The 23,575-nt window shown below is 43.2% G+C and overlaps 2 protein-coding genes and 1 non-coding gene across 3 annotated transcripts in view; 2 read left to right on the top strand and 1 right to left on the bottom strand.

Moving 5' to 3' along the window:
- Positions 1 to 15,701: 15,701 nt before the first annotated feature.
- On the bottom strand, positions 15,702 to 21,699 carry GLRX5 (glutaredoxin 5). Its single transcript, XM_063440299.1, has 2 exons — positions 21,357 to 21,699; positions 15,702 to 16,196 (listed from the first exon to the last, which is right to left on the bottom strand). Exons 1-2 carry the CDS (start codon positions 21,610 to 21,612, stop codon positions 16,015 to 16,017), a joined length of 438 nt encoding a protein of 145 aa, XP_063296369.1. The 5' UTR covers positions 21,613 to 21,699; the 3' UTR covers positions 15,702 to 16,014.
- Positions 21,700 to 22,748: 1,049 nt separating this feature from the next.
- Positions 22,749 to 23,016, top strand: LOC134584216 (small Cajal body-specific RNA 13). Its single transcript, XR_010086494.1, has one exon. It is a non-coding gene; the product is annotated as a small Cajal body-specific RNA 13 (non-coding RNA).
- Positions 23,017 to 23,103: 87 nt separating this feature from the next.
- Positions 23,104 to 23,575, top strand: part of SYNE3 (spectrin repeat containing nuclear envelope family member 3) — a 157,778-nt gene continuing 157,306 nt past the window's right edge. The window contains exon 1 of the mRNA XM_063438936.1: positions 23,104 to 23,278. The gene's annotated coding sequence lies outside the window, so the exon portion shown is untranslated. The remainder of the gene's footprint in view (positions 23,279 to 23,575) is intronic.

The raw sequence follows: 23,575 nt of genomic DNA, 5'->3' as shown, positions 1-23,575 counted from the left end.
ATTTTATTATCCCTGGCAGTTCTATAATTTTATTTTTCTATTTTTATATATATATATATATATATATTTTTTATATTTATATTCATTTTTATATATATATTATTATTATATTATTCTATTCTACAACTACTACTATTTTTACCTCATATACTCGGATCCTGACCCAAAGAAATCCTAGGTGGGGATTATTCCACCAGCGCCCTATTAATAGAGCAGTATTTCCTGCTCTATATTTGTAAGTATATTTTTATTTACTGTTACTTTACATACCCTACCTACTGAGAGCACTATTGTTGTTTTCTATACATTCCGGAGTACCCAAGTTGGATCGCCAGACGTCTTCTCCAGTATATCCTGGTAGCGGGGATCATACCGCTGCAGCGCCTATAAGTCCAGAGCTGGTTCAAAGCTCTTACAAATGTGAGTTTATTATTATATTATTTTCTCATTTTATCCTTGGAGCCGCAATTCTTCACTATTGGCAGTTTGTCGTGTCTCCTATTTTGTCTCCACATATACGGATCATCCTACTACCCGGACGGATCAACTCCTGAGGACTGTACAGATATCCCACCAAGCTATATCAGTGAGACTTTTATTTCATTCACTTTTTTATTCATTTTTACAATTTTTTTTGTTTTTTTTTTACAATTTTTTCATTGTATATTCTTTTATCCTTTTTATCTGCAAAGACTCTCCTCCAAGATATATATATATATTTTTTCACCTGGTTCAAGAGACTTACGCTTTCCGTTGCTATCAGATTGTGACCATTTGGTCTGGTTTTCACTGTATTTAACTGTATCTTATTTTTTAGCGCAGCCCTTTCCCCCCGTTGTTCCACTTTTATAAATTAACCTGGTTACACCCCCTGGCTTTGAAGCAGGCAAATTGTCATGTTACTTCCTGGTTTGCTTAAGTCAGTGGAGCTAAACTCCAGAAGCAGCAATCGCCTAAAGCACCTGCCTTGCAAAGACTTCTCATTGATCTGCATTGGGAAGTCTATGATTGGACAGCCACAGAAAGTCTGGGCGGGGTTAAAAAGGGAGGGCTTGCAAAGAGAGCAGACATAAGATCTGCAGGTTTTGCAAGCTGTTTTACATATACACCGAATGAAAAAATGCATTATTAAATGCATGCAAGTTTTTATTTTGGGTATATCTATTTAACTGTGATTTTTTTTAAACTTATTTTCTATTTTGGCAATGAAGTGTGCCTTTAAGCTCAAAACAAACATACAAAAAACTTAAATTTTAGAGCTGTGTGATGTGCAAGGAGCTGTCACCAACAAACCCAGGCTAACTTCCAAACCTGGAAAAAATAAATTATAATACCCAAACAAATAGTTGTGGGATGGCCAAAAGATTACAGAAGTGTAATCACAGGAGGATGCAAATAAAACATGCCATCAGAAAACTTGGTAAGTGGAAAACCTTTCATAATGCCTTCCCCAGAAAAAAAATCGAGGCCCATTTTGAGTCTAATAAAGGTGTTTTCAGAATGTATTTTAGTAAAAATATGGCTGCCAGACTCTGAACTCTGTCCGAAACTCTGTAGCTATCCTTGAGAAAGTCATAGGTAAGATAAAATTGGTTGGACTGCATCAGCAAGGCTATTCCTGCTATTGGATACAGTGGATATCCAGGGAAATTCTCTCTGCATCAGCTTTGATTCCTCAATGGCTTTCTGTTAGAATCCGGACCTGTTCATTTCCATAGAGGGGAGACTTTTTCATATACAGCTGCTGGAGAGGTCTGATAGACACCATTGCTTTTACAGCGCTGTTTTTGAATATCAGCACTTTATTTCCTGTAAGTGCTGTGTGAATATATTATGTTTTGGGTGATTTTATACTACATATTTTTTCTTTTTTCTTTTTTTTTTTTTTAAAAGCCATTTAATGTGTTGAAGAGATTTGAGCTATACCAATCAAGGTTTTCAGAGAGAATATTTTACTTGCATCACCCTCACTTAGTGTGATTTCACTTTTGTATTCCGTTTGCCACCCCTCAACTTCTTGTTTGGGTAATTTAATCAATTAAAAGGACACTATAGTCACCAAAACCACTTCAATGCAGTGTCCCTGTCCCTCTTAGTCCTGCAATGTAAATCATTGCATTTTTTGAGAAACTGCAATAATTACATTGCAGAACTAAGACTGCCTCCAGTGGTTGTCAATCAGACAGCCGCTAGAGGCACTTCCTGGATGCTAGCGGATTCCGAGTCCCCTAAATGATGCTGGTCATCTTCTTTGCTACTGTCCTGCCTTGTTTATTTGCCACTGGGTGTGTTTATTGTCTATTTTGGCTTGTCTCATCCCAGACCATAGCTTGTACCTGTTTGTGCTACTTCATTTACACCTATTAAAGTTGTGTATTTTTCCGTTGACTTCAACCAATTTAAAGAGTCCTATATTTAGCTATGGGCAGGGTCACTATTTCTTAAAGGGACTCTATAGTCACCATATAAAAGCAAGAAAGACAGGTCCCCCAGCCTTCCTTCTTGCTTTTATATGAACTTTCATTCATTAAAAAAAAAAAAATCGGTGTTTTTATATTAAAAACTTACCTCCGTTCCAGCGCCGAGCTCCCCGCTAGGCCGCGCCCCCTTTTTCGTCAAAATGACGAAATCGCGGGGCCCAATGGGACGGCTTCGCGCTGGACCAATCGCGTTCTTCATAGAGCGGCATTGAATGCCGCCCTATGAAGAACCTGAGCGCTTTACCGCGCATGTGCGCGGAATGCGCGTTCGCGAGCTGAGCTGTCTGACTGACAGCTCAGCTCGCTTTCTAAAATTATCAATAATAATTTAGGGCCCCCACCCGCCCTGTGCGGCGGGTGGGGGCCCTAAAATTATCAATGAGGGGGGGGGACCTACTGTCCCCCCCCCGGCCCCCACCCCTGTGCGGCGGGTGGGGGCCCTAAAATTATCAATGAGGGGGGGACCTACTGTCCCCCCCCGGCCCCCACCCCTGTGCGGCGGGTGGGGGCCCTAAAATTATCAATGAGGGGGGGGACCTACTGTCCCCCCCCCGGCCCCCACCCCTGTGCGGCGGGTGGGGGCCCTAGAATTATCAATGAGGGGGGGACCTACTGTCCCCCCCCGGCCCCCACCCCTGTGCGGCGGGTGGGGGCCCTAAAATTATCAATGAGGGGGGGACCTACTGTCCCCCCCCGGCCCCCACCCCTGAGCGGCGGGTGGGGGCCCTACAATTATCAATGAGGGGGGGGACCTACTGCCCCCCCCCCGGCCCCCACCCCTGAGCGGCGGGTGGGGGCCCTAAAATTATCAATAAGGGGGGGGGACCTACTGTCCCCCCCCCCGGCCCCCACCCCTGAGCGGCGGGTGGGGGCCCTAAAATTATCAATAAGGGGGGGGGACCTACTGTCCCCCCCCCCCGGCCCCCACCCCTGAGCGGCGGGTGGGGGCCCTAAAATTATCAATAAGGGGGGGGGACCTATTGTCCCCCCCCCGGCCCCCACCCCTGAGCGGTGGGTGGGGGCCCTAAATACAAAGGGGGGGGGGACCCTAGTTAACCCTCCCCCCCCCAAAAAAAAATATCTCCCTACCTACCCCCCTCACCCTAAAAATAATGAGGGGGGACCATTAACTAAAAACCTGTAAAAAAATGAGATAAAATCAACTTACCATTCGATGTTTTCTTTCTTCTAAAATCTTCTTTCTTCAGCCCCCAAAAAGGCCAAATAAAAATCCATAATAACCGACGCAATTAAAAAAAAAAAAAAAAAAACCGAGCGCAAAAAAAAATAATCCATCTTCACCCAAGGAGGGCTCCGCGCAGACTGAGCTCCGCAGGGCGGGGGAAGGCTTATAAAGCCTTGCCCCGCCCTGCAATTAGGCTAAGAACACTCTGATTGGTGGGTTTAAGCCAATCAGAGTGCTCTTTGTCATTTTACAAGCGTGGGAAAGTTCTTTGGAATTTTCCCACGCTTGTAAAATGACACAGAGCACTGTGATTGGATGGATTTCAAGCCATCCAATCACAGTGCTCTGTGTCATTTTACAAGCGTGGGAAAGTTCTTTGGAATTTTCCCACGCTTGTAAAATGACAAAGAGCACTGTGATTGGATGGATTTCAAGCCATCCAATCACCGTGCTCTGTGTCATTTTACAAGCGTGGGAAAGTTCTTTGGAATTTTCCCACGCTTGTAAAATGACACAGAGCAATGTGATTGGATGGCTTGAAATCCATCCAATCACAGTGCTCTGTGTCATTTTACAAGCGTGGGAAAATTCCAAAGAACTTTCCCACGCTTGTAAAATGACAAAGAGCACTGTGATTGGATGGATTTCAAGCCATCCAATCACATTGCTCTGTGTCATTTTACAAGCGTGGGAAAATTCCAAAGAACTTTCCCACGCTTGTAAAATGACAAAGAGCACTCTGATTGGCTTAAACCCACCAATCAGAGTGTTCTTAGCCTAATTGCAGGGCGGGGCAAGGCTTTATAAGCCTTCCCCCGCCCTGCGGAGCTCAGTCTGCGCGGAGCCCTCCATGGGTGAAGATGGATTATTTTTTTTGCGCTCGGGTTTTTTTTTTTTTTTTTTATTGCGTCGGTTATTATGGATTTTTATTTGGCCTTTTTTGGGGCTGAAGAAAGAAGATTTTAGAAGAAAGAAAACATCGAATGGTAAGTTGTTTTTATCTTATTTTTTTTTTTCTTTACAGGTTTTTAGTTAAAGGGTCCCCCCTCATTATTTTTAGGGTGAGGGGGTAGGTAGGGAGATAAGTTTTTTTTTTTTGGGGGGGGGGGGGGGGGAGAGGGTTAACTAGGGTCCCCACCCCCTTTGTATTTAGGGCCCCCACCCACCGCTCAGGGGTGGGGGCCGGGGGGGGACAATAGGTCCCCCCCTATTGATAATTTTAGGGCCCCCACCCACCGCTCAGGGGTGGGGGCCGGGGGGGGGCAGTAGGTCCCCCCCCTTATTGTGAATTTTAGGGCCCCCACCCGCCGCACAGGGGTGGGGGCCGGGGGGGGACAGTAGGTCCCCCCCCTATTGTGAATTTTAGGGCCCCCACCCACCGCTCAGGGGTGGGGGCCGGGGGGGGGGGCAGTAGGTCCCCCCCCTTATTGTGAATTTTAGGGCCCCCACCCGCCGCACAGGGGTGGGGGCCGGGGGGGGACAGTAGGTCCCCCCCCTATTGTGAATTTTAGGGCCCCCACCCACCGCTCAGGGGTGGGGGCCGGGGGGGGGGGCAGTAGGTCCCCCCCCTTATTGTGAATTTTAGGGCCCCCACCCACCGCTCAGGGGTGGGGGCCGGGGGGGGGCAGTAGGCCCCCCCCTTATTGTGAATTTTAGGGCCCCCACCCGCCGCACAGGGGTGGGGGTGGGGGCCGGGGGGGGGGCAGTATGTCCCCCCCTTATTTTTTATTTTAAGGCCCCCACCCACCGCACAGGGGTGGGGGCCGGGGGGGGACAATAGGTCCCCCCTTATTGATAATTTTAGTGCCCCCACCCGCCGCACAGGGGTGGGGGCCGGGGGGGCAGTATGTGCCACCCTTATTTTTAGGGCCCCCACTCACCGCTCAGGGGTGGGGGCCGGGGGGGGGGGGAGAGGAGAGTAGGTCCGTCCCCCCCCTCCCTTCAACCACTATTGTGGCCAGACAGCATCCCTGTGGGTTCGGGCTTCAGCTGTCAGCTGAAGCCACGCCCACAGCAGTGCTGACAGGCTGTCAGCACACAAAGCGCGTTCACAGTGCTTTGTGTGCTGATAGCCCGTCTGATGCATTCACCCAGAATGCATCGGACGAGAGGCCTTTTTAGGGCCTCTGAACTCGGAAGTCCCTCTGGTGGCCGTCTGATTGACTGCAACAAGAGGTGTTCCAAGCTTCCAATGTAAACACTGCATTTTCTCAGAAAATACAGTGCTTACAAGAAAAAGGCTCCGGGTAGCTGTAGCACTCACCTAAACAACCTCATTAAGCTGAAGTTGTTCAGGTGACTATAGTGTCCCTTTAAACAATACAAGTTTATATTCCTAATGCAATAGTGTTTTTTTTAGGTGTATAATACAGCCTTCTATCACTGTCTATATTTCCCTCGAGAGATCTTACCATTATGAGTCTGGCAGTAATATATTTTACTAAAATAAATGCTGCAAAACACCTTCGTTAGACCCTGTCCACAGTCAAAATGGCCCTTATATTTTTGGGGGGGAAGGCACTACGAAGGTTTCCCAGTTAACATGCTGTATTGGGCCCGAGGTCCTTCTGAGTTGGTCTATTATAGATGGAAGTTCAGATACAGGTTGACATATTACCAGCGTACAGTGCCTGAACACTCCAGGAACCATAACTACTACAGTATCCAAAGAGATTATTTTGGAACGGAAGTTTAGTTTTCCAACATATAATTCATTTTTTCCCCTAACAATTTGTCTTTTTTTGTTTAAGTATTAAGATCCACGGCATGCTTGCTACTCTTCCTTTCATTATTTTTTGCACGTTATTCATAAATATGCAATGAAAATAATCTGCAGTGCTAGAGTTTCAGAACTTCATACAAGGCAATGTTTCTGATAATGATTTATGTGGAAAATGACTGCTCACTTTTGCTTGAACAAGCTAAAGAATATAATTAGTAAACAAATGAAACCCATGCTTAGAAATTAAATTGGTCTAATCTGCATTTTTGTCAGACAGATTTTGGAGCTAGCTAAGGGTTCGCTGGATGTTCATGCCAAAGGGAGATTGGGCTTTTTGGCAATCCTTCAGTTTATAGCACCATGAATGTTGTTACATTTAAAACCATTCCTGGAAAAAAAAAAACCCACAGGCGTATTCCGGCCTTCTTAAAGAGCCAGATGAAAGTTTCTAACATTTTTGTAGAGGGTTTTATGTCAGATCAGGGCTCAAAATTCCCACTTGCCACTAGAGAGAAAAACTTTAGGGCTGGCGAGTAAGAATTTACCCCTCCGAAGTATGCTACACAAAAAAATATGCAATGGCTTGCAGTGACGAGTGAATTTTTAGAACTAGCTAGTAGTATAGGACTTCAAATTTTAAGGCCTGGTTCAAATTATTTTAATATGTTATGAATAAATTATTTGAAAAAATAAGACCATTTTGATAAAGTGGCAGTGACCTAAATATGACAGTCGGAGGCTCTCCCATTCAGGGGGTTTGAGATATATTTTTAAAACTATTGGAGTTATGTTTTTGTCAGAGGTTTGGTCAATATTTCAGTTTATTTTTGGATCCTGTTGGAATTAGAATGAGCATCCCCAATCCATCCTCACCTCTGGGAAGGTAGGTAATGCCAAAGTTTTGTCATAACTGGTGTAAAATGGCCACGCACGCATTAGTCCTCCCCATAGGAAAGGATAATTCAATGCTTTCGTATGAGGAAAATCTGATGCTGGAGGTCCGTGAGGACCAGAATAGGCAGGGTCTGTCTAGGTTAGTAGAGTGACAGACAAACAAAAAAACACAAAAAAAAAATTTATCTGTAAATTGTGGTAAACTGAAAAGCAAATATACAAAATTAAATGAAAAAAAGAAAATCAAACTTAATTATGCCCAACTTGACTATGATGGCATAAATATTGCAAATTTGATTTAAACCCCTTCAGGTCCAAACTTCTGGAATAAAAGGGAATCATGACAGGTCACACATGTCGTGTCCTTAAGGGGTTAAACAAAACTGCAATTCACAGTTTAGTGAATAAAGCTTGCTTTATTGCAAAATATTCCACTAAGTCGAGCGTTGAGGAAAAAAAACAAAATTCTTCAGACAAGGCCAATCTGTCCCCGAATAAAGAGCACAAAATTTAGCAGGGCATCAGATACTAAAATGTATAAAAGCGACATGATTTTATTTCAATGAAAATTCCTTGCAAACTGTATGTAATTCCACTGCCCCCTGCTGGGAAGTTAATATTGCTTAGAGGGTCACTCCAAGCATTAGAACAAATCTTAAGCACACTGCACATGTTATCCTGTTTATGCACTTAATTACGCATAACTTAAAGGACCACTATAGTGCCAGGAAACTATAGGGTCTTTAGGTCCCCCCCACCCTCAGGGTCCCACTCCCGATGGGCTTTCTCCAGCGCCGGGCTCCCTCGGCGCAAGGGAACTCTCCTCCTCCTGCAGATGTCAGTGCCGAATGCGCATGTGAGGCAAGAGCTGCACGGGCATTCAAACAGCCCATAGGAAAGCATTTCTCAATGCTTTCCTGTGGACATCCAACGTCTTCTCACTGTGATTTTCACAGTGAGAATCGCGGAAGCGCCACTAGTGGCTGTGAGTGAGACAGCCACTAGAGTCTGGATTAACCCTAGTGTAAACATAGCAGTTTCTCTGAATACTGCTATGTTTACAGCTGCAGGGTTAACACTAGATGGACTTGGCACCCAGACCACTTCATTGAGCTGAAGTGGTCTGGGTGCCTATAGTGGTCCTTTAACCCCTTAAGGACACATGACATGTGTGACATGTCATAATTCCCTTTTATTCCAGAAGTTTGGTCCTTAAGGGGTTAAAGGGACACTATAATCACCAGAACAACTACAGCTTATTGAATTTGTTCTGGTGAGTAGGATCATTACCTTCAGGCTGTTTGCTGTAAACACGGTCTTTTCAGACAAAAAGCAGTGTTTACATTACAGCCTAGTGATAACTTCACTGGCCACTCCTCAGATGGCTGTTAGAGATCCTTCTTGGGTCATGGCTGACTAAAATGCATCCAAACATTCAATGTCTCCTCCCTCTGCATGCAGACACTGAACTTTCCTCATAAAGATTCATTGATTCAATTCATCTCTATGAGGAGATGCTGATTGGCCAGGGCTGTGTTTGAATTGTGCTGGCTCTGCCCCTTTGTCAGTCTCAGACAATCCTATGGGGAAGCATTGTGATTGGCTCAAGCCACCATTTCTGATGATGTCAGCAGGCAGGTCTAAAGGAAACAGGGACAAACTATGCAGCTGCAGGCTTGAATTCAAGTAAGATTTTACTTTATTTCTAGAGGCATGAGGGGACCAGGAGGGTTAGATGGTTGTTTTAACCCTAAAGGGTCAGGAATACATAATTGTGTTCCTGACCCTATAGTGCTCCTTTAAGTGACTTGTGACTATCCATGCAGTTGTATGGATGCCTGCTCTGTACCTATACCTTTCATTGTACATATGATTGCACAGCATGCACACACAGTGCAATACCCTTCATGGCCTGTCTTGCAGAGTTCCCATAATCCTATCGGATGAGTCGAACAGTTGTTGGGTCTTTAAGACATACTGCAAAAAAAATATATATTTTTTTTACAAAACACATCAAGATCAGATCCAATGGACAGAATGCAAAGCTTCTGATTGGTGGAGAATGTTCCTAGTAAGGAGGAGGGGGGAAGAGGGGGGGAGGAGGGGGGGAGGAGGGGGGAGGAGGGGGGGAGGGGGGGTTTCAACGTGTGCAAGTATTATTACAGGTTTGCCAAGTGTGTCCAGGTACCCAGTTTAGATTGCTGAGCACATTCTTCAAAGAGGTCAGTTTTAGGCTTGTTTGAAGAACACAAAATAAGAAAACAGTTTTTAGCAACTTGGTTATCACAAAAGTAAAATAATTATAAAAATAGTAATTTGTGCTTCATTTCTAAATGAGTAATTTTAAGTAATGTCAGATGGTAATTCTCTCAAGGTGCACGCTAATGCAGTGTGCTGCTTATGCCTACGAGGGCAATATATAACCAGACAGCAAGCTGAGAAGGTCCCAGTTAAAGGACGCCCATCCAGCACAACTGTAACCCAAGTTATACATGTATTCAACATATGGATGCCTTGCGTAACATCTGTTCTTAAATGGATGCCATAAAATGACTGTTTGGAAAGACATAGCATGCCAAGGACATTTTAATCTTCCTGGAGCGTTGAATAAATAAGTAATTTTTGTTTGAAAAGATTAGCGTGACAATTATTTGAAAAAGTATTTTCTATTACTAGCACTTACTTCATGTATACAACAGCAATTTGTGTACCCCAAAATAAGGGGGTTACTATATAAAAGTCAGATTTAAAAAAATAAAAATATTGGTGTAAAAACAGAAACTACTGTCACGCACAATTGGTGTGAAAAATATGGATACTTAAAATTGGTGAAATACCCTGCTTTTTGGCAAGTATCCACTTAATGCCCACTGTAGATTATGGAGGGTGTGTGTTTCACAAACCCATCTTGGTATACTCAAAATATTGCATTAGTTTATTGGCTCATGTGGCTCTCCATCAATCTGAAAGGAACACTATAGGGTCAGGAACAAACACGTATTTCTATGAAAAGTTAGTGTTTACTGCAAAAAGCCTGAAGGGAATGATAATACTCACCAGAACAAATACAATAAGCTGTACAGTAGTTGTTCTGATGACTAGAGTGTCCCTTTAAGTTAAAGGGACACTCTAGTCACCCAGACCACTTCAGCTCAATGAAGTGGTCTGGGTGCCAGGTCCCTCAGGTTTTACCCCTTCACATGTTTACATAACAGGGTTAATCCAACCTCTAGTGGCGGTCTTCCTGACAGCCGTTAAAGGCGCTTCTGCGACACTGGATGCGAAATTCGCATCAAACGTACAGAACGTCTATAGGAAAGCATTGAGAAATGCTTTCCTATGGACGGTTAGAATGCATGCACGGCTCTTGCCACTCGGGATCTGACGGCGGGGGAGGAGAGGTCACCAGCGCCGAGGGAGCCCGGCCCTGGATAAAGGCAGGCTGCTGAAGGGGGACCCTGAGGGTGAGTGCCCGCCCAAGGATGACATGGTGTCAGGAAAACTGGTTTGTTTTCTTGACACTATAGTGATCCTTTAACCAAACTACTGGCTGCCTCCAGAGATATCTTTTATATATTTTTTCTGATTCCTGCTACTTCCCTTAAAACCTCACACTCCACCTAAGCATTGTGCTCGCCCAGCACTTAGCTTTTGATCCCTCACATGGTAAAGAAATGTGTGTCGATTCCTACAGAATCCCACAAACATGGAATACATTTCCAGAAATCTTCAAATGTGCAGACAATCTAAAAATCTATAGAGGTCAAGGTTCTGTTAAAGGGACACTATAGTCACCTGAACAACTTTAGCTTAATGAAGCAGTTTTGGTGTATAGAACATGCCCCTGCAGCCTCACTGCTCAATCCTCTGCCATTTAGGAGTTAAATCCCTTTGTTTATGAACCCTAGTCACACCTCCCTGCATGTGACTTGCACAGCCTTCCATAAACACTTCCTGTAAAGAGAGCCCTATTTAGGCTTTCTTTATTGCAAGTTCTGTTTAATTAAGATTTTCTTATCCCCTGCTATGTTAATAGCTTGCTAGACCCCGCAAGAGCCTCCTGTATGTGATTAAAGTTCAATTTAGAGATTGAGATACAATTATTTATGGTAAAATTACATCTGTTTGAAAGTGAAACCAGTTTTTTTTTTCATGCAGGCTCTGTCAATCATAGCCAGGGGAGGTGTGACTAGGGCTGCATAAACAGAAACAAAGTGATTTAACTCCTAAATGACAGTGAAATTGCAGGGGAATGATCCATACACTAAAACTGCTTTATTTAGCTAAAGTCATTTAGGTGACTATAGTGTTCCTTTAAGACAATGACTGTTAAAGGGGGACTTCAGGCTAGATTTGGCCCATTCTATTTTAATACACACACACACACACATTGCAATACTCTGGTATTTGGCATCTTGTCTACTGGACTAATATGGCTAATCCAATCTAAACTATATATAGTGTAGATTTGATTAGCCGTATTAGTCTAGTAGACAAGATGCCAAATACCAGAGTATTGCAGTATGCAGGACACCTTTTTTATTGGACTAACATATTTCAAAGACAAGCTTTCTAGAGTTTTCCTCTCTTCTTCATGAAGCAATTCTGATCAGTTAAAGTGTCATTAGAGATAAAAATGATCACACATTTCAACACCAGAAATGAAGGACTTAACCCCTTAAGACCGGAGGGCGTACTATTACGTCCTTTTAAAAGCGGCTCTAAACGCCGCCGGACGTAATAGTACGCCCTCCGGTTTTTAGTAACTTACCCGGTCGCTGGCGGTCCCACGCCGGCGATCGCGGTTCGGGGGACTCCCAGGGAGCCCCCCGCGGCACGTCCGCCCTCCAGGAGCCCTCCCGGCCATGTGAGAGTGAGGTCCTTGCGAGGACCTCACAATCACATGGCCGGTATAGCTGCCTGCTGCATTGCCAGCAGGGGGACCAACTGTAATGACAGTTGGTCCCCCTGCTGGCTGAAAATCAAATAATAAAATGTTAAAACAGTGTAAAAAAAAAAAAAATTATATACTTAGATCATATATATATATATGATCTAAGTATATATATATACACATATACATACACACACATACACCGTCTAGGTGTATTTTAATATTAATATATATATATAATTATATATATATATTTATATCAAATTACACGTAGACTGATACTGATTAAATATATATATAATTATTGTTATATATATATTTATAAATATAAAAAAAATTAATATGTAAATACGTAAAAAAATTAAATAAAAAAAATAATTAAAAATAAAATATTAAAAAATATATAGATGTGTTTTATTTCGTTCTAACTGTATTCTGATATTAATATATATTTATATCAAAATACACTTATAACGAAATAATATATATATCTATATACATAAATATATACGTATATATCACTATATATATACCTATATATAAATAAAAATATTAAAAAAAAATATATATATACGTATATATACACATATGTATATATATACACATATATTAATTCTACACATATATTTATGTAATAATTTTACATAACTAGGTATCCTAATTAATTACAATTAGCGGGACCTGCCTGACCACCCATGCCGAAAGTATAGGGAATTTAATTTGCTAGCACTATATTTAACCCTATAACTTTCCAAGACACCATAAAACCTGTACATGGGGGGTACTGTTTTACTCGGGAGACTTCGCTGAACACAAATATTAGTGTTTCAAAACAGTAAAATGTATTACAACCATGATATCGCCAGTAAAAGTGACGTTTTTTGCATTTTTCACGCACAAACAGCACTTACAGGGACGATATTATTGCTGCAATACTTTTTACTGTTTTGAAACACAAATATTTGTGTTCAGCGAAGTCTCCCGAGTACAACAGTACCCCTCATGTACAGGTTTTATGGTGTTTTCAAAAATTACAGCGTCAAATATAAGGCTTGTGTTTAATTTTTTTCACATTAAAATTCGCCAGATTGCTTACGTTGCCTTTATGACCCTATGGTAGCCCAAGAATGAAAATTACCCCTATGATGGCATACCATTTGCAATAGTAGACAACCAAAGGTATTGCAAATGGGGTATGTCCAGTCTTTTTTAGTAGCCACTTAGTCACAAACACTGGCCAAAATTGGCGTTTTTTGCATTTTTCACACACAAACAAATACAAACGCTAACTTTGGCCAGTGTTTGTGACCAAATGGCTACTAAAAAAGACTGGACATCGCTTATTTGCAATACCTTGGGTCGTCTACTATTGCAAATGGTATGCCATTATGGGTGTAAATTTATTTCCTGGGCTACTATACAGTCTCAAAGGCAACGTAACCAATCTGGCGAATTTCAATTTCAAATGTAACACGCTATATTTGACCCTGTAACTTCCCAAAACACCATAAAACCTGTACATAGGGGGTACTGTTTTACACGTGAGACTTTGCTGAATACAAATATGTGTATTTTATTGCAGTAGAAGCAAACAGTATTATGACATTGACAGTTAAAATGTCATGAAGAACAAAAAAAAATCAAAAAAAAATCTTATTTTCTCCCATTTTTTTCATATTAAATTATGTTTCATAGCTAAATATTTGATATTAAATGAAAGCCCTGTTTCCCCTGAATAAAATGATATATAATAAGGGGGGGTGCATTTAATATGAAAGAGGTGAATTACGGTTGGACAGACATATAGCGCAAATGCCAGGTTTTTTTTACGTTTTGTTTCGTTCACAACTTGTACATTTGGCTGCGGTGTTAAGGGGTTAATGCAGATTCTGGCTCTCACACACTATCAAAACTTTTTTATAAAATACAGCTTAACGTCTTATATAGTTCTTTTTCAATATTCTCATTCACCTTTATTGGATCAATTTATATACATACATATATGCAGCTATTTACTTGCATGCCCTGCTCTGCTTTCTTGTTTGCTTTCTTTTCAACTAGCTTATTGAGTCCCTCTGTTTATTTACCTTTTCTGGCTATTCTCAGCCAACCTGCACCTTTCACTTTCAGGCACATCTTCTGCCATTTATGACACCCCACTCACCCCCCTCCTTCTCCAACATCAGTTGTTTTATGTGTTAAACTCTCAGATTGATCAATATTGCTTCAGACCTGAGGAAGAGGGAAAACTTTCAAAAGCTTGTCTTTGAAATATTAGGTTAGTCCAATAAAAAAAAAAAAAAAAAATGATATCATTGCATACTGCAATACTCTGGTATTTTTGAATTTTATATACATATTATATATACACACACACAATCCAATGTAGTAAATGATGGTAATCAATCTAAAGTTGCTTTATCTGCAATAAATTCACAGGTTTAATTTTTTTACATACTAGAACAGGGATAGGCAACCTTCGGCTCTCCAGATGTTGTGGACTACATCCCCCATAATGCTGGCAAAGCATCATGGGAGGTGTAGTCCAAAACATCGGCAGAGCCGAAGGTTGCCTATGCCTGTACTAGAAGCTAGCTTTGCCTAGACAAGTTAGTAATTAGTCAAGCAAGATTTCAGGATGCATCTCTTTGGGATTTTATTTAAAGGAACACTTCACACTCAAAGTACGACAGCTTTCTGTGCCTGGAGCCTGTGACATTTGTGACCGTTTATAAAAGTGCTGCTTTCATTAGAAATTAGCACCTTTATATTCAGGGATAGAAACACCTCCCTGGTTGTCAATCAGAAAGCTAAGGGAACTTTTATTTCCCTTAGGTTAGCTCCATGGAGCCAACAATATTGGCAGGTGCCTGTACCTTCCCCACCCTTCTTGATTATTATTTATATAGCGCCATCAGATTCCATAGCGCTGTACAATAGAATGAACTCAACTGCAGTTTATTGAAAAGCTTTCAGCTCCAGCAGAGAGCATTTCAGCAAAAAAACCTCTGATTACAATATTCCCTGGCACAAGCTGTTTAGATATATCCCCAATAAAAGGTTGTTATCCTTGTGCAAGGGCACATGTTTATGTATTTCTGCATATAAAGTTTAGTTCTGTCCCTTATTGCTGTATAGATTCCTGTATTGCTTGGATACATCCATTTCTATTTGTTTTTTTCTTGCGTCAACACCTTGCCTCTCCCTTCTACCTGTTTAGCACTCTAATGCTTCAGGCCAGCCACATATGGAACAGGGACAGCCTGAAGCATCAGCAGCCTGGGAGATTGCCCATAGCTTTCAGGAAGTAAATACATTATTTAGTAACCCTTACACAGCTTTATAAGAATAATTAGTGCAGTCCCTGGGCCCAACATCTATTGAAGGTCTCAATAGTACCTTGTTACTATTCTGATTTAACTCAAATCATCCTCAACTAGTGAAAACCATTCTGAGCTACTGATTGGCTTTTTTTTAGTAGCCAATGGATATATAACATGAACACAAAGAGGGAAACACGGCAACTTTTGTAATCGATATAATAATTCAATATATTTATTGTTTACAATACATTCTAGTGTGATAAACATTGTAGAACAGTGGTCATTTTCTAAATATATTACAGACTTTAAATCCATTCATGGCTGGGTACGGTAATTTAAACAAACCAACCCGTGAAACGTTTTTTTAAATTCCAGGATTTAGACAGATCTTCCACTTTAGCAGAGTTTGTCATTATCAGCTGTGCCTCTTCACATAACACATAAGGCTTTTCCGGTGTCAGTAGGCTGGTCACAATCCTTCTGTTATACAAACAGTTCATTACGCACCCATTGCCTTACTTCTTCTCCTCCTGGCTGGACTCTGCGTCTAGAAGAGCAGAGCGAATTCCAAGCTTTTTGAATTCTTCCACCAGGTCGCCATTTTGATGCATTTGAAGTAGAATATCACATCCACCTACAAACTCTCCATTCAAATAAACCTGAGGTATGGTGGGCCAATTTGAGAAACTCTTTACCCCTGCAGAAAAGGAGATACAAGTATTTTAGTTAAAAAAGTAAATAAATTAAAAATACTAGCTACATACTGAGATGAGACTTTCTATGGTTTCTTGCTCGAGTTGTTGATACATATTTCAAAGGCACAGGAAGCGCTCTGTGAAGGATCTGTATATTGCCCACTGTGCCTCTGGCTCGAGGGATGAAGACGTCCAAAGCAATCCAATGACACTGCTTCCTATGACTGGGAGACTAGAAGGACAGTAATCCCATATGTTTCTCTGATTTAAAAGTTGAAGTAACATGTCTGTAAGGAACACTGGTCTTCCCAACCCTTTCTGAATTCCAAGTCTGCTGTAGTGGTTATGGTGCAGGCATGCCAACCTCCACTCATGCATCAAAAAGATGTTTGAAATGCACTGCATAAACAAAGTGATTTAACTCTTAAATGGCAGAGAATTAGGCAGCAAGACTGCAGGCTCATCATCTATACATCACAAATGCTCCATTAAGCTAAGGTTGTTTTGGTGCCTATAGTGTCCCTTTAAGTGCCATGGTTAGTTATCAATACTCTATTGCAACGTTAACCAATTGGTGTTCCGCCGAAAATGTTGTAAAACAAAATGGCCACTGGCGGCAAGGGAGCACTCCTCCCGACTCAGCAGTGATGCCGGAGCCGGAATATGATGTAACTCCGGCATCACTAAGAGGCGCGCAAGGGAGCTGAGCAGGAAGATCACTGCTCCCTTGCCACCCCAGGGACTGCACGCCAGCCGCTCAGCAGCCCCATTGGACCCCTGGGGCTTCATGCCCAGCAGCCCCACTGGACCACAGGGACATAGAGACTCCATGCCAGCACTCCCAAAGGTAGGGAGGCTGGGTGGAGTAAAATTTAAAATAAATAAAATTGTACGTGTGTCTGTTAGGGAGTTTGTATGTCTGTCAAAGAGTGTATTTGTGTCAGTGAGAGAGTATGTGTGCTTGTCAGTGAGAGTGTTTGTATGTCAGTATGTGTCTATTGTGGGGTGTATGTTCCAGTGTGTTTGTGTGTATGTATGTGCCAGTGTGTGTGTATTTGTAAGTCAAGATGTGTGTCACTGCGTGTCTGTGTGCCACTATGTGCCAAATAGATACATACATACACACACCTTGACACACAGATACATACACACAGTGTGTGTGTGTGTGTGTGTGTGTGTGTATCTGTGTGCCACTATGTGCCTGTGTGACAGATTCATACACACTGACACATACAAACAGATACACACATAGATAGATTTATATGCACACACACAGATATATACTGTGTCAGTGTGTGTATCACTATGTGCCAGTGTGAGTGTATATCTGTGTCAGATACATACATACATACATACACACACACACACACACAGATACACATTGACACACACAAAAAACAGAAGGGGGTTTACGATGTTGATACACTATGTCAAAGGGTTCCACTGAAAAAATTAATTGGAAACCCGTGCTCTATTGTGTAGTCACTGAGAACTGTATCTTTTAGATCAAAAGAGCAGAGCTGTAAACTTGCGGAGCTGGGAAAGGTTTACAGTTCGGCCATTTTGACCAAGTTTTAATACTTCCCTTGTCAATTCTCTAGAATTCATTTAGTGAATAAACCACTGTAAAATTGACTTCAATGTACACTACAAGCACCGTAAGCACTACAGCCTCTTGTAGAAATGCCATGGCTGTAGTGACTGGGTGCATGAGGTGCTCATTTAAAAAAAAAAAAAAAAAAAAAGGACCTTTCACTTATATAGAAAACAACGTCTTTATCCTGCACTGGGAGCCTCCATGTCATTTATTGCTACAAGCTCTGTCCTCTGTCTACCTGGCAGTCACCATAGAGAAAGCATACAAAGAAGAAAGGATATGAGACTAGTGTTTCTGTTTCTCCTCTTCATTTACATTTGCCCTGGCTTTGCCTTGTCTGAACTGGAGTAGGATGTTATTTGCCAACATCGAAAAAGAAAAACAAAACCAGAGCATCTCACGATAAAGGGTAACAAGTTAAATGTGACTTTCAATGTTAAATAGTGGCAATCCCCCTTTAAACTCACTACACTATTAAACTAATCAAGCCCTCGATATCTACACGTCTACTGTTGACGTAAAGCACATTATGCAGTCAAAAGGATTTTACAGGGTGTCAGCCATTTCTGGATGTTTAAAAAAAAAAAAAAAAAATGTCAAGTCACGGTAAGCATGTTATGGTTTAATCTTGATAAAGCAGAGTATGAGCCACAGTTGCACAATCCACCAAACACGGAAAACTTTTTCTACAAAGCATGCTTAATCTATGCCCTGCAAGCCTGATCAAATTATTTATTTAATCTGAGACAGAACCTTGAAAACATCCACTAATGTCTGTACAAAGGTTCATATGCAAACAATTCAACGATAGATTCTATTAGACAACCAATTTGTTATTAAAGATGTACATACTTGGGGGGCTGTGGTCAACTACCTTGCTAGACAACCAATTTGTTATTAAAGATGTACATACTTGGGGGGCTGTGGTCAACTACCTTGCTGAACGGACGTGCTGCTGTGGAGCTCCATACCAGAAACAATACAAAATAGACGAAAAGTCCAGAAAAACTGATCCCTCAAAGAAGCCAAAAACAAGCCTCCCACCCAGAGACATCCATGGGGTGAAAAAATAAGAAATTCCACCCCCCAGAGCTGCCAAAACCTCCCAATATTCAGCTCGCGTTTGCAAGGCCCTTTACGATGGCTCCCGCCAAAATGGCGCCTGAAGCACTCAGTGAGACCTCGGGCGAATCCCACAAGGACAGAGAGAGCCTTGCCACGCCTCCAGCAGAAGATGGGGCTCACTACCAAGCCTCACACTGAGAGGAAGACTCCTCTCCTGTAACTAAACGGGGCATAAGGGACCTGCTGGAAGAAATGCGGGAGGTGTGGAGAGCAGACCTGCGGAGCACAAAAAAGGAGGTGGGTGATCTCCAGCAGCGGAATCCAGAGAGGAAGCAAGGGACCACCAGCTGCATGATTCCAGTGACACGGTACAAGCCCTCAGCTCCCAGGTCCAGTTACTCACACGAACAGTCACAACGCTGGAATCCCGGCATAAGCGGCGGAACATCCGCATCCGAGGCATCCCAGAGAGTGTTGGGGGAGAAGCCTTGTTGCCCCACATACACCACTTACTCACAGTGATGGGCATAAAGGGGAGTGCCGAGCCTAGCCTGGTACTGTTAGCATTTTGGATCTGCAAAGCCACAACAGCGGTCACAAGAGACATGCAAACCCTCCCCACTATCATGTCCCACTCCGGAGCCCTAGGCACAGTGCAACTGAATGGCAGCACTGTGGCTTTCAATGGGGACCTCCCATTTGCAGTGCTTTTAGAAAAGAGACACCTGGCGCCTATGGCAAGAAGACTAAGAGAAGCGGAAATCAGATACCGATGGGGCGCAGACAGCTCCCTGGTGGTACCACGGGGAGACCAGATGCTTACCCTGGCCTCTAAAGACGACCAGGAGACATTCCTCAGGAAGCTGAACATACAAGATGCAGACAAGAAAGAGGCCATTGGAGGTGACAACCAAGCACTGCGTCAGCCATAGAGCAATTAGGGGGCAGAGGAGAGACTATAACAAAAAGACAGCCCTAAGCTTTAGCAGGTGGCAACTCCAGTCAGCCTGATGGACTCTCGCGGGCCCTAGCAACCATACTGCACGGTGCACGAGAGAGCAGCCCTGGGACACTCGTTCTAACAGAGATCCACCAGAGCCCCACACAACTCCAGCTCCTGTACACAGAGGCTTTCACACACCCCTGAGTGACACAACAGCAACTGCATAATGCCCCTAAAGCTAACGATATATGTCCCTGTTTACCCCTAGCAATCGACAGACACAGCCAAAAAACCTAATATAACTAATGCTAGTTGCTCGCAGACGTTGTTGATGCAAAACTGTCACTATGTACATGCAAGTTTGATATTACTTATATACGAAATTGTTACTATTTACATACTAAATCTAAGTTGTATTTTAAGTCTTTAAAATCCAATAAAATACAAATTAAAAAAAATAAAAATAATAAAAAGATGTAAAGGCTTTATTTAAACAAAGGAAGGATATAAATAATTTACAATGAATTCTAAAGGGCACGTTGATGACCAAAGTCATGAATTATAATCCAATTCAAAGTCTTAAAACGCATTGGAAAAACATAAAATAAACGCTCAGCGTCTGCCCACAGGCAACCCTTCAATACAACCCCTGCATAAAGTAACTACCAACTCTCCTATATACCTACTGACCCAAGTTGTCCATGTCAAGCATCCTACTGGCCCCAGTCCACCCTGCAATATATTCAACTCATAAATCAACTCATCGTGACCTTGGTCCACTCAGCCAAGCCTGCTCTAAACATACTGACTATGATTTGCTCTGTCATGAGCACCTAGTGAGCCAAGACCACCTTACCAAGCCTCTTGCACACTTTGTGACCATGGTTCACTGTGCCAAATGTCTTCTAAACCTTCAGACTACAAACTGCTCTGTCAAGTGTTCTTTATTGCACTGCCAAACATCTTGGAAATCCTCCACACTAACTGAACCTGGTCTGCTCAGCCAAAACTCTGCTATACCTACTGTACCAGGTCCACTCTGCCAACCTTAAAAAAACACCTACTGAACACAGTCCTATCAAATCTTCCATGTCTGTGGGTCAGTGGCTATAAATGAGTGCTTTCTGTGGATCAGTTAGTAGAAGGCCACCTTGTCAAAGCTAGTAAGCCTCTAGTCTACAGTCCACCCTTAAACCCACTGAATCCCAGTGCATCCTAGATACCCACGCCCCCTCAGACAGCCCTGCCTTACACCCACTGCCCCCTCCAGACAGCCCTGCCTTACACCCACTGCCCCCTCCAGACAGCCCTGCCTTACACCCACTGCCCCCTCCAGACAGCCCTGCCTTACACCCACTGCCCCCTCCAGACAGCCCTGCCTTACACCCACTGCCCCCTCCAGACAGCCCTGCCTTACACCCACTGCCCCCTCCAGACAGCCCTGCCTTACACCCACTGCCCCCTCCAGACAGCCCTGCCTTACACCCACTGCCCCCTCCAGACAGCCCTGCCTTACACCCACTGCCCCCCCTTACAGCTCCAGCCCCCGGTTCTCACCTTGCCTGAGGTCCTGGTCCTCCAGCACATTGTAGGCCGCATAGCCCTCCACCCCGTGCATGCGGAGAATCTGCACCACCGCGTTACTGAATCCGCACATGGGCTGGGCCGGGGTGCCCTTAATAAACACCACCACCTTATTCTTCTTCACCAGCCCCTCCACGTACTCCGGGGTGCCGCTGGCATGGCTCTCCCACCGGCAGCCCGGCCTGGACCGCAGCAGAAGAGCTGACACTCTACTCAGTGCGCGATTCATCGCAGAGACCTTCAGTGAGACCTTCACTGCGCGCTAACCTTCCTGGCCCTTACCGGCACCCGGGACCCGTCACCTCTCACAGGCCACGCCTACATCCCTCCATGCATTACCATCGCCCTGAACCTGACACACCCATTCAATCACTTTGCCCTATCACTGGAGAGAGCGTTCAGCTGGGGGCGTGGCTTTGTTCCGTTAGCACTGCTTCTAATTCCTGAGGCAGTTAGGAAGCTGATAGTAGTCGGAGGTGGAACCAAGCATATTAATTCTCACACACCGTCCGCCATGTTGGAGAGGGAACCAAGTGTATCAATGCGCGCACACACAGAGTCCGCCATGTTGGAGGGGGCAGCCCATCTCGTCAGTCTGGAGATCCGATGAGGGTGAGTAGTGTTTAAAGCGCGGGTTTCTGTGGTAATTTGGACAAACTGCATGTTATTCCACCATATTATTATTATTATCAGTGAAGATATTATCCGCCCCCACTGCTTACTCTGAGGGACCTGGGGGCGCAGTGTGTTTGGCGGGCTTTATATCTATCAGTGAGACTTGTCAGGAATTACAAGAAAACGTACAATTTTAGGCCAAAGGAGAAAGATAAATAAGTCTCCAATGCTAAGCCAATAAAAAAGATAACCCCACTTAATAGGACAGGCTATGGGGGGGGGGGGGATGGGGTAACCTTAAGGGGGGGGGGGGGGTGCCAGGAGTAACCTTAACGAGGGGGGGTGGGGTGGGGTGCCAGGCGTAACCTTAATGAGGGGGGGTGGGGTGCCTGGCGTAACCTTAACGAGGGGGGTGGGGTGCCAGGAGTAACCTTAAAGAGGGGGGGGGTGCGCCAGGAGTAACCTCAACACCCCCCATTAAGGTTACTCCTGTCCCCATAGCTGGTCCTATTAAGTGGCGGTGCATGTTCAATATATTGGGGTTATCTTATTTATTTTCTTAGCCTTGGAGACTTGGCAAAGTCCCATTGTGGCTGAAACATTGCCAAGCTGTTTGATTGTATGGATATTGTTCATTTTTGCTAATGGCATTTGAGGCAAGCTCAGCATGATGCAAAATGTATTTTACAAAGATTTTTGGTGACATTGGTGGTTAGCTGCCTTGCCCCCATATGACCTCACCGTGCATGATATCTGCAGTCTCTTTTTGGGGATCCAGAGCTGTATGTGCTGTGGGTTTTCAGAGTTGCAGAGAGAATAATCCAGAGGAAGCCGAGACATAACTGTGAAAGTATCAGCAAGTTTAAGTGCTATATTCCTCTAACATTTTGTTATTCTGTTACCACGGAGGTAATAACTTTCCCATGTTGTTACCAATCCAGCAACAGATAGACTAATGCAAAATGATATTGTTTGCAGAATTGAGTTTTCTGATAGACACTGAAACTCTGCTACACTTTTGTGTAACCACTGAGCAGATAATAGTACTGATTTACTGAATACAATTGACCTTTTTGTTTCTTTGTCTTTTGTTTTCCCAGGTTCTCTGACTGCAAGCATGAAGTGTGCTGAACGAAAAACATGCAACACTGGTTTAGCAAAGCAATATATCTGCTTAAGAACATGTCCCTGGATGTATTCATGCAAAGTGTCCCCTGAGTTCATAGATGCACACATAACATAGCATCACGTTGAAAGAGGAAACACATGCACAAATTTGGGTAGCAAATGCATTTTTTTTGGCCTATTGTGTGTGCCAGGGAAGTAAAATGATCAATGATGTTTTTTACAAGTAGATGTGCAACTAACCACTCTCAACTCTATCATGTTTGAGTAGGTGGATGCAAGCTTATGGTAAGTTTGTCATATGGTTTGTGCAGGTGGATTTAACCAGAGCTTTGTCTAGATTAATTTTTGTGCAAGCTTAACCTTTTTTTTTTTTTTTTTTTTTTTTTTTTCCTTTCTTCAAGATGATTTCAGTTTAAAACCATACTTGAGTTAGCAACATTAAAGAAAAC

The sequence above is a fragment of the Pelobates fuscus genome, chromosome 13 (assembly GCF_036172605.1).
Source record: "Pelobates fuscus isolate aPelFus1 chromosome 13, aPelFus1.pri, whole genome shotgun sequence".
In the NCBI taxonomy this organism is placed as follows: Eukaryota; Metazoa; Chordata; class Amphibia; order Anura; family Pelobatidae; genus Pelobates; species Pelobates fuscus.
The sequence above is the reverse complement of the archived record's forward strand: the minus strand, read 5'-3'. Positions and strand labels throughout refer to the sequence as shown.

What these genes read in the sequence shown, in the direction of transcription:
- GLRX5 (XM_063440299.1), bottom strand. Translation starts at nt 21,612, where the DNA reads ATGAATCGCGCACTGAGTAGAGTGTCAGCTCTTCTGCTGCGGTCCAGG. An exon ending in GGACCAGGACCTCAGGCAAG is followed by an intron (nt 16,197 to 21,356) that starts GTGAGAACCGGG and finishes CCTTTTCTGCAG; the next exon opens with GGGTAAAGAGTTTCTCAAAT.